The 11,761-nt window shown below is 50.0% G+C and overlaps 1 protein-coding gene across 1 annotated transcript in view; it reads left to right on the forward strand.

Annotated features, from left to right (window-relative positions):
- Scn10a (sodium voltage-gated channel alpha subunit 10) overlaps positions 1-11,761 on the forward strand; it is an 80,182-nt gene that overhangs the window by 53,146 nt on the left and 15,275 nt on the right. Inside the window, 5 exon segments of the mRNA XM_028767289.1 lie at positions 1,463-1,915; positions 3,478-3,618; positions 5,787-5,910; positions 7,145-7,299; positions 10,159-10,332. Of these exon segments, the coding sequence (XP_028623122.1) occupies positions 1,463-1,915; positions 3,478-3,618; positions 5,787-5,910; positions 7,145-7,299; positions 10,159-10,332 (1,047 nt within the window).

The following is an 11,761-nucleotide window of genomic DNA, read 5'->3' on the forward strand; positions in this document are numbered from 1 at the left end:
ACACATACAGGCACACACACATACAGGCACACACACATACAGGCACATAGTCACACATCTAGACAGACACATACAGGCAACACAGACAAACACTCACACACACAGGCACACTCACACACACAGGCACACTCACACATACAGACACACACACATACAGACACACAGTCACACATACAGGCACACACTCACACATACAGATGCACACTCACATATACACACATACAGTCTTGAATCGTTGGAGTGCCTTCAAATGTATCAAAGCCATATGGGCAGCACACTGGGAAGTGTGCGCACTTCCATGCAGCCTGGCTTGCCAGGAGGGAGCTTAAAGACAGGGTAGGAAACTTCCTATCCAGTCTTCTCTAGCTGAGGGACTCGAGACCAGAGACTGACTTTCCCAAGACTTAATTTGCTTAAAGCTAAGAAAGCCAAGAAAGGTGTTTGCTCCCGAGTGTGGGCAGGATTAAGTGACAGGGTGTGGCAAGTCCAGGGACTCAATGAACCACAGCCGTTCATCCTCAAGGGAAGTTTCTCACCTTGTCTGGGGAGCTCAAACAGTTTTCTTCAGGAGAGTAAAAAGCACTCTCATCTTGGATCTGGATGGGGAGTCAAGCCGGATGGTACCCGGATGATTACATTATTTCAATCTGCTCCCAGGTTCTGGGGGGTTGGACCTCTGGAGAAGTAATTAGTCCCACACCCACTTTCCACCCCAGCTAAACTCCATCTCCACCCTCTCTACCTGTGAGTGCCTGTGCCTCCCTCTGCTGATCTTCCGAGAGCCCCTTTCTTACGCTCTGAGGTCTCCAGAAGTCAATCAGTTTGTATCTGTGGTAAAGAGAGAAGCTCAGCTGAGAGGATCAAAGCACAGTAGGGCCTTTGTCTGTCTCCCAACCTGGTTCCTGGGGCACAAATGCCTTCCACTGATCCTTAATGGCAGATCCTCAAGCCCACCGTCCCTCCAAATGTTCCTCTGCCGCCAGGATGATCCCTTACTTCGAGAGGAGGGGTATGGGCTTAGAAGCCTTTGGGTTAGGTTTGGGATTAAGGTAGGTACCCAAGACTGCCCCAAAGCTCTCTCCAGCTGTGCCCATGGGATCCATTCTTCCAAGATTCTGGTCTTTCAGGTGGGCAGGGACAACCCAGGCAATAGTAGGCCAGAGAGATCAAGACTATGCCAGTGAAGATGCTGGAGAACCTCTGTGATGGTTGGTATTGGTTATCAACCTGGTGGCATTTAGAATCACCTAGGAAACACACCTCTGGGTGTGCCTGTGTGGACATTTGCAGAGAAGTTTAACTGAGGAGGGAAGAGCCCCCCTGAATGTGGGTGACGCCTTCCCACATGCTAGGATTCTGCACTGAGTAAAAGGGAGGAAGTTCAAGCACAGCATCATCTCTCTGTCTCTCAGCTGCCCGTGCCAAGTGACGGATGTGTCTTCCCTTCCGTACCTTTTCTCAGGTGCTCAACCTTTTCATCGCTTTACTGCTGAACTCCTTCAGTGCGGACAATCTCACGGCCCCAGAGGATGACGGGGAGGTGAACAACTTGCAGTTAGCACTGGCCAGGATTCAGGCGTTTGGCCATCGGGCCAGTCTGGCCATTGCCAGTTACATCAGCAGCCACTGCCGGTTCCGTTGGCCCAAGATGGAGCCCCAGCTAGGGGTGAAACCCCCACTCACCAGCTCCAAAGCTGAGAACCACATTGCTACTGATGCTGTCAGTGCTGCAGTGGGGAACCTGGCAAAGCCAGCTCTCAGTGACCCCAAGGAAAACCACGGGGACTTCATCACTGATCCTAATGTGTGGGTCTCTGTGCCCATTGCTGAAGGGGAATCTGACCTTGATGAGCTCGAAGAAGATATGGAGCAGGCTTCTCAGAGCTCCTGGCAGGAAGAGAGCCCCAAAGAACAGGTAAGAAGTCTCTTCAGAGGACGGATGGCCACAGGAAGAGGGAGGAGCAGAGAGTGGCTCTAGGCAGAAGAAAGAACTTTTGATAAGCAGGCTGCTTTCACTACTTTTCTCACTGATGTGAATGCATACCTGATAGAAGCAACTCAAATGGGGAAAGACTCGATTGGCTCATGGTTTGAAGGCTCATCCGGTCCCTCATGGTGAGGACAACATAGACACACTGAGGCCCAGTCAGGGAACAGAGAGAGATGAATTCCGGTGCTCAGTTCACGGTCTCCTCATTATTCAGTACAGGACACAGAGGTGTGTTTCCATGGGGATTCTAAATATGACCAAGTAGATTAGCCACCAGAGAGGTTTTCCAAAACCGGAGTGTCAGAACTGTGAGCTCCTGGCAAGGCAGGATTAGGCAACCAGGCCGAATAGAAGCTGAAGCCATGTCCAGAATTCCAGCGTAGGCACTCACCTCAGCAAAACCTAGAAGAAAGAGTCAGCTCTTGAAGAGGCAAGCAAACCACAGACCACTGTGAGGTACACACTATTACATTCTTATTCACACAGGTTCCCCTGCTTTTTCAGCCAAGGTTTTTACATGAACAGCTAAGGGTGTGTCTCCAGTACCAGGAGGCCTCCAGAAAGCAGGCTCACCTCATCTCTGCCAGAACAGGAAAAGTCTTGGTCATTCTCTGACATCTTTACAGGCTTTATTTTTCCCAGACAAAAGACCTCAGAAGAAAATGACATTCCCTTCAGAACCAAAGAACTGAAGGCACCCTGGAGCCTTCTGATAACGAGTCTTTCTCAATACCTTGCACAGGTTCCTAGTGCTTGGAGCTGGTACATCAGTCCTTGTGAACCTTGGTGACCCGGGGCATCCATTGTGCTCAATGACGGGTACAGGGATACAGGACGGTCCCTAGGGACACTCAGGGCTGCTGTCCAGGCCATAAAGCTATGCCTTGTATCCACAGCCCTCCCAACTGCCTTTCTCCCCTACAGTTGTCATTTGTATGCCAGCAGCTGCTGCTATCAACTATCATTTTCTAGATTCCTTTGTCTGAGTGACAGCTGAGGCCAGAGTGTCACCTCCCGGGAGTAAAGAACATGAACTCTCTGATAGCTGTCTGCAACTCAGGGGCATGTTGGGTTACTTTGAGGTGTTTGAGGTAGGAGTGCTCAAATGACCTTAGTCCATGACCGGTTTGACTTCTGGCAAGGTTTTGAGGGCCATGGCTACCATCTGTGGAGCCAAATCTCCTGCATTTATATATTTAGTGATCAGAAGAACAACATGAAGTAAATCTCATCTTCTTGATGTTATAGACAGGACTAAAATGATCAGAGAGATTACATAGATTTCCTAAGGTCACATACCCGCAAATGGAGCCAGGAGCTGTATACAGACCTATACCCCAGTGCCTAATTCACACCAATGTACACATGCATGTAAGGTACACGTGTAAAGACCTTAGCTCTGGAGGTCTGTCACATGCAAAGTTCTTCCATTCAGAAGTGGTCAACTGGAATTGACTCAGTTACCTAGGTGGGTCCTCTCCTGTCAGCAGGAGCAGCTGCCGCAAGTCCAAAAGTGTGAAGATCACCAGGCAGCCCAAAGCCCAGCCTCCCGGATGTCCTCTGAGGATCTGGCTCCATACCTGGGGGAGAGATGGAAGCCAGAGGATAGCCCTCAGGTCCCTGCCGAGGTAGGTATGTGAGCTTTTTAGAGAGATCCAACAGCTGGACAGACGCCGTCAGAAGGGTTGGTACTGTAGGATGGTGTGAACTGGACAAGACTGCACCTAACTGCAGGACCATCTGTCAGCCTCTGGTCAATCACAGCATGCTACATCGCTGAACCTCACCCTTGGCTAGTTGTAAGGATGGGAAAAGAGTGTGGATCCCCCAGGCTGTAGGACCTGGACCAGCTCCTACTCTCTAAGCCTCTGTGTCTTCATCTATAGGACTGTGTGGCAGTGCTTATATAGAGTATGTGCAGTGCCTATATAGAATGTGTGCAGTACCTATATAGGACTATGTAGCAGCACCTAAATAGAAATGTGTGCAGTACTATATAGAACTATGCGCAGTACCTATATAGGACTGTGTGGGATGCCTATATAGAACCGTGCAGCAGTGCCTGTCTAGGACTGTGTGCAGTGCCTATTTGGTAAGGTTATTTGGAAGCCTAGATGAGAAGCCGCCCGTCAAATGTTCAGTTCCTGTCTGAAATGGAGTAAGTGCCCAGAAAATGACAGCCAAGAAAGAGGGGACAAAAGACCGTGAACAAAGAGAGTCAGGTAATCTTCCAGAGACAGCAGTGAGAGTGGAGGTGTCCCCTGGGCGGGGGAAGTCTTCCCAGGGATGCCTCCCCTCCGTCTTTTGTCCATATCATGCTCTCTCACCAAAAGCAGCCAGGGGTGGAGGGAGGCTGTCTACAGGTGCACAGCGAACTGACAGCCTCACAAAAACCGAGCAGGGAGAACACTCAGCTGCAGGATGCTGGGGCGAGGTAAAAATAAACCGTGGTGTCACTTACAAATCCTGGGGGAGAGTCTCTCTGCAAAGAGATGCCTGTTAAGAGTCAGCGTCTTGGGGCAAGGAAGATGGTTCAGACGGTAAAGTGCTTGGTGGGCGTGCACAGGGACCTGACTTTGTACCCCCAGCACCCAAGTAAAAGAAGCTGGACTTGGTAGTGCACCTCTATGATCCCAGTGCTGTGGGGAGAAGGGCAGAGACAAGGGGATGCTTGGTGGTCAGTGGTCAGTCAATAGTCAGTCTAGCCAAGTCCATGTTCCATGTTCCAAGTGCGAGCTCCACATTCAGTGGGAGAGCCTGCCTTTTGTGGAGAGCGACTAATGGAGGCATCTAACTCTAGCCTCAAGCATTCACCCACACGTGCCCGTGAGTGCACACTCGCTCTCACACAGTCACTCACGCACACGTGACGCGCACGCACACGTGCCCACCTGCACACAAGCTCCGGATATTTAGTACTTTGGCTGCCACTGTAAGAAACTGAGGGCTTTAACTTGACACCTCGGCCCCAAGTGCAGCTGTGTGATGGCCACTGGACTTGGCCAAGATAAGACGAACACAGTTCACCCACACGAACACGACTTATCAAGCCCTTCAGCGTGAGGAATGTCAGCTCCTGGCTTTGAGCCCAGGCAAGGCTGACCGCAGAAAACTAAGATAACAGAGTGGACTGGGATGAAGTTTGGGTGGGGGTTGTGACATTCCGCCCATGGGCGTCCTGTCCCTTCTAAGTTATTCGATGGACCCCCTGACTAGCCTTCCCTACTCCCTGCTTTCGGTACATAACTCCTGAGCGTAGGTTTTAATTTTGTTTTTGTTTTCTTGGCCTTGACCCCGGCCAGGCAGGGAGGGGCCTGTCGGTGACAGATGGGGTCCCTCCGTACCATTTGGTTCCATTAGCCAAGCGATCAGGTTCACTAACACTGGCTTCTAATTGAATTTGTCTGGAGACATTACAGGCCAGCGCTGCTGTGAGGATGGCAGGGCCCCACAACACAGCTCCCCGATTAAATATTCAAGTGCATTGAAAGCCGACCATCTTTATGGGTGTAATTATGGTGTCTCGGGCCATTGCCAGCTCTCCATCATGGCCCAGAGGTTTGCATCCTGGCTTGGCCAACCCACAGGGTTCCACTGGGAGAATGCATATCTTGGCCTTAGGTGTTGAGTCTCAAACACACAAAGATGCCAAAAGCAGCAGACAGCAGAGCCTGAGGCCTGCGGGGGCTCACCTGCCCTTCAGGGGTCCCAGCCCAACCAGACAGGCAGTGACCATGTATAGAAGTGCCAGGTTCTTCAAAGAGCCACATTCACTGACCCAGCCTCTGCCCTGCAGGGAGTGGATGACACAAGCTCCTCCGAGGGCAGCACGGTGGACTGCCCGGACCCAGAGGAGATCCTCAGGAAGATCCCTGAGCTGGCAGATGAGCTGGACGAGCCAGACGACTGTTTCACAGAAGGTACAAGAGTCACAGACCTCCTCATGCTTATGTTAACCAGGGTCAGCATCCCACCCAACACTCACCTGAACACCTCTGTGTCCAGAGCCATGGCCTGGCATCCACAGGGACCAAACAAAAGGGCTCACAACAGCTGGGACATCTGTGTCGGAGCACCTTGTGCTCCCCTCCCAACTCACCCTCAGGAACACCTTGTGAGATCATAAACTCTTGAGTGTGAAAGGGGGAAATGATGCTATACTGGTGTCACTGTGAACTGGTTGGGGATGTGAAGGTGCCCCAGAAAGGGTCATGGGTGTTTGTTCCCTTAAATCTTTGTTGAGATTCCATAAAGTGGGTCTATATTGATCCACTTTCCCCCCGTAGTATTTCTAAAAGTGAGGCATATTACATTCTCCATAAACACTCACAGGATGGATAAACAGACAAATATTTCCTACTGAGAAGGTGATTGTGGCCATGGTAGCTTTAAATATGTAGAAATTGTGGGAGAAGCATTTTGTTGCGTTTCTGCTTCCACCTGAATTCAGCTAAGCTGGACCCAGGCCCTATGCCAGCTGTGTGGTGGTTCAGTCCAGCATGGGTCAGGCTATAGCCTCCCAGAGCCATCAAATTCAGGATTCAGAGTTTATCACCCTTCTAGGGATCTGTGAGCATAAGGATGGAGACAACTAGGTTCATTTATATTAAGGAAGGAACCAGGCAGGGCATTTGAGTCTCAAGGCCATGATGAGAGGTAGTCCTAACGGGCTAGATAGGAAAAAGAACTGGGAGGGGCCACTCCTCTTGTACTCCACGAAAGGAGTCTTCCCCAATGGTGTGGAGATGTATTTCCCAGCGCAATGGTTTCTCTGCAGACCAGAGTGACGTCCTATCGCATTATCTGTCACTATCTATTCTGCTTTACCTTCTCTGCTACGATAAAACACTATGGCCAAAATCTACCGAGGGCAGGAAAGGATTTATTTGACTTCCAAGTCATGGTCACTATTGAAAGAAGTCAGGGCAGGGAGCTCAAGCAAGAACTTGAAGCAGAAACCATGAAGGCATGCTGTTTGCACGTCATCACAGGCTCACACTTAGCTTTCTTACATAGTCCAGGACCACCTGCCTAGGGAGGGGTGCCGGCCACAGTGAGCTGAGTCTGCCTACATCACTGACAATTAAAGCTAACCAGGGCCCTGTCTGCCATCTGTCCTCCCTTCCCCTCCCCTCCCCTCCCACCCCGCCTCAGGCTGCATTCGCTGGTGTCCCTGCTGCAAAGTGAATACCAGTAAGTCTCCTTGGACCACGGGCTGGCAGGTGCGCAAGACCTGCTACCGCATTGTGGAGCACAGCTGGTTCGAGAGTTTCATCATCTTCATGATTCTGCTCAGTAGTGGGGCGCTGGTAAGGAGGAAGAAATGGGGTCCCTGCCTCAATAGCCTCCAACCGGCCTGGACTTCCACCCAAAGGTGTTGGAGCTAGAGCTGCCTCGGTGGGCTGCCCCCAAGGCCTGAGCTGAAAGTCCCCAGCTACAGATGGGAGGAGAGCTTTAGCCCTGCTCACCTCATGGGATGCTCAGTACCCCTCACATAGCACTCTGAACCTAGCTACAAACTGTTCAAGCAATGAGGGCATGTCTCTCACTTAACAGATGGAAAAACTAAGACTCAAACGGTCAGAGGACTCTCCCAATGTCACCAATTAGGCAGTAGTGAAACCTAACTTCACCCATAGTGGATTCCTAAACCCTTGGCTTTCTACCCCCTGACCTCCAGCCCCTTTTTCTGAAGATCAAGACCATCTTCCCTTGTCTTAATAAACTGCATGCCTGCTACTTCTTCAGATCGCACAGTTCCTTCAAGCATTGTCTCCTCACATCTGGTCCTCTGGAGAGCCTGTGTGAACGCAGGCCCAGTTTGAAAGCTTGGTAGCTGAACTTGCATTTCTAACAAGCTGAAGCTTGAGGCTGACACTGGCAGTCAAGAGCCACACTGAATAGGACGGTCTTAGGGGACAGGATCTGAGACGCTCCCAAAGCCATTAGCCAAAGGCTGGGCCCTGGAGAACAAGGAAGGACGCCCTCTTCCCACTGACTTAGGCTCAGGACAGTGTTGAGTGCCCATCCTAATTAAGCAAAGTAGACATAGACACCATAAGGGACTTTCTGTCCCTAGCCGGCCATGCTGCACAGCAAAGACTCAGCTGAGATCCAAGCGAATCTGTCTAGGAGCTGGGACTAGGGCCTCACTCTCCTGCAGCTCTACCCATGTCCCTGTCCCCCTGTCCATTTGTCTTCCTTGTCCTGTGCCATCTGCTCTCTAAAAAGAAAGCAGTCTACTGAATGCCTGAGAACTGACTAAATGCCAGACTGCCTTGGAGAGCCAGAATTGTTCAGTGTGCGGCCGGCCTCTTGGCCGTAAGGAAGAGCATCTGGAAGAGACAGGTGCTGGGAAGGGGAAGGAAGGAGTAAGTGGCCAATGCTGCTAAGTGGATCCCTACCCCTGCACCCCACAGGCCTTCCCCCATAGGTCTCCTTCTTTGTTATCTGCACCCAGTAGCTGCAACCTCCTCTCTCTCTCTACAGTCTAGCACCAGCTTCCCTGTTCCCAAGGGGGCACCCAAATCCTAAAACATCTGTTCTGCCCCAGCCCCACCGCCAAGCAGTTCCCCTGCAATCCCTGGCTCTTTTTCCTATGGGACCAAACAGATATGCACCAAATTTAGGCTTCTTTATGCTTTTACTTTGAGTGCTTAAAAAAAAAAAACCAACATGAATTTTCATCTGACAAAGTAAAATGGAAAAAAAAAAACTCTTGGAAATTATGGAAAAAGGTAAAGGGGGGGGAATCAGCCATTTTCCTGTCACTCAAAGAGAAACTCACTTTGAAAACACTTTGGTGTGGTTCGTCCCAGCTTTCTCATACACAGAATACATAAATATTATAAAATAAGTGTATGTGTGCATTCTATAATTTCTCAGGAAATTTCCTCAGGAAATGTGCTCATGCAAACTCACTTAACAGCCACGACATTATAGGAATGTGTCCTCATTTATTCAGTTAGCGCCCATATTCACACCTCACACGGACAACACGTCTTCAGCACTGCCTTGGAGATACTGAATACTTACTGGAGATTTTTGAATGACAATCAGAGATGTTGAATGATTGCCAGAAATACTGAGTGAAATTGAATGATGATCAGAGATATTTAATGGCTGTCCGGGATAGTTAATGATTGTCAAGAATATTGAATAATAGACAGAGATAGTGAACAATGCCCAAAGATGTTGAATGGTTGTTGGAGATTTATGAATGCCTGCCTGGCTTAGATTTGGTCCAAGATGAAGAAGCTGAAGCCATGTCTCTTGATCCATCAGCTTATTGAGGAGGACTTGTGGATGAGACACAGAAGGAAAGCAGGATAGGGCAGGGGAAGGAGCTGAGAGACAGTGTCCAGCTTCAGCTGATCCCAGGGGAGCCTGGACACTCCAGGGTATCACAGAGTTGTCCAAAATGGAGACAAACATATATATAAGCTCAAGGCTCCGTGTGGGTGCCCTGGACTTCTTGGTGGGCATCTAACCTATTAAACACTTTCCAAAGTGGATTCAATTCGATTCAACCCCTGAAGCTGCTCCCAGCAGCTAGGGACTGAAGCCACACTTGAAGAGTCACGCAGACACTGGTAGCACCCAGTGTCTTTAGCACAGCCTTAAAGATAAGTTGACTAGCTTCCTGACACCCATTTGGCTCCCAAAGACTGGCTGTCTTTCACTCCCATTCATCATCCCTGAGAAGGAATGCCCAACGGACATGCTGACACTGGGATTGTCTCTGTTGTTTTTCATCCTTGCCTCCAATAAAAAAGAAAACTTGGCGTCTCTTTTTTATTTGAATTTCCTTGATTACCCATGAAATAAGACACTTACTTTCAGAAGTTTCTTGGCAGTTCTTTCCTCTCTTGTGGACTGCCTGTGGATATCCCTCTAGGTTTTTAGTTTTAAAATAAGTCACTGTGAACATCCCTTTGGTTCGCTTCCAAAATCCAGCTTGAGGTTTCTTTTCTCGCTTGTACCCAACAGCCCTGTGAAGTAGCAGGGCTGGATGTCCCTGTGGGCTGCAAAGTCTCAGTTTATGTACCACGTTGCCACCTCTACTTTCCTGCTGAGGCTGTTTCCCGGAGTCTGTGGGCAGGGTGGGATAGTCCTTGCTGTGGATCAGGACTCCTGGGATACTGGTCATTCTCCTCCCTTTCCTGCAGGCCTTTGAGGATAACTACCTGGAAGAAAAACCCCGAGTGAAGTCCGTGCTGGAGTACACTGACAGAGTGTTCACCTTCATCTTTGTGTTCGAGATGTTGCTCAAGTGGGTAGCTTATGGCTTCAAAAAATATTTCACCAACGCCTGGTGCTGGCTGGACTTCCTCATCGTGAACGTGAGTGCTGTGGGGGTGGAGGTGGGAATCTCACCAGAGACAGGTGGCTACTGCTAGAACAGATGCAAGGCTGACTGGTTATCTCTCAGGGGCTGCTTTGAGCACTGAGTGAGAAGTCAGGATAACATTGCATGTCAGTGAGTGGGAAGCTCCAGAAAGCTCACAATTCAGACACGATGGTGACCCTCGGGTGAGCCTGCAGGTCTCCGGCTTCTGCTAAGTAAACCAACTACAGCAAGATAACATGGGCATCCAGGCTTTCGTGTTCTTACCCATCACCAGGGCTCTGGATCTCAGAGCACTGTGGTCTTCAAACAGACCTTCTGCCTCCTAGCTTCATAGTCTCTGTTACTTGCTAAAGATATCAATGGAATTTTTTTAAAAAACACCATGGGCAGGCAGGACACTGGGAGATTCTGGCTTTTCTGATCTTGGGTCAGCTCCAGGCATCAGTACTCAATAGAAGCTTCCAGTCATTTCTAAGGTACAGCTGTGGCTGTGAACGTCTGAGCTGAGGGCACTGGCTCCTTTTTGGTAGCAGTAAAAGCAGCAAAAGGTCCTGCTGGAACTCCAGTGGAGGAACTCTTGTCACCTGACTGCTAACCCGTGCATCAGTGCACCGGCCACAGGCTCCACACACAGGCCACCATCACTCCCACGGCTTAACCACTGCCCTGCTCTGCCCCTTTGCAGGCCATCTCCCTCTTGGCTTTTTGATATGCCAACCTGTGTTACTTGCTCACTGCTGTCTAGCTGAGAGTTCCTGTGAGCAGAGTAAGCCGTGGGTTGTTTGTCTCTCTCCTTCAGCAGCCACCTGTACCAGGGCCTTATATATCAGCAATGGCAGGAAACATGTCCATGTCTGGGATTTGCCTCCTGAATCTGGCTGGGCTCCAAGACAAAACATTCTGTCTAGCCTAGGTTGGCAATACTTCTGTAACAGGCCTGCATGCAACTCCCTTCTTTCCTCCCAGTGAGCCAGTGGCGTCAGGCCACCTTGCTACAGGGACTCACTGAGAGGGCTGAAATCGAAGTTACAGGTGACAGTTCCATGCATGTGAAATAATTATTCACAAATAGAAAGCGACTGTTGTCTTCTGGCTTGGCACCGGCTGAGAGACCTCGATTGTGTAGAGGTTATTGCTTTCCAGTCATGATCACCTTTAAGTCTCTTCTTAAGCTGGATGTGGTGGCACAAGCCTTTAATCCAAGCACTCAGGAGGCAGAGGCAGGCAGATCTTTGTGGGTTCAAGGTTAGCCCGGTCTACGCAATGAGTTTCAGGACAGCCAGGGCTATATAGAAACCCTGTCTCAAAAACAGAAACGGGGGGGGGGGTAAGAGGGGTAGAAGGAAGGAGAGGAGGAGGGGGAGGGAGAAGAGAAGGAGGAGGGAGAAGAGGAGAAGGAGGAGGAGGGAGAAGAGGAGAAG

The sequence above is a fragment of the Grammomys surdaster genome, unplaced genomic scaffold, assembly GCF_004785775.1.
Source record: "Grammomys surdaster isolate TR1022 unplaced genomic scaffold, NIH_TR_1.0 172, whole genome shotgun sequence".
Lineage (NCBI taxonomy): Eukaryota > Metazoa > Chordata > Mammalia > Rodentia > Muridae > Grammomys > Grammomys surdaster.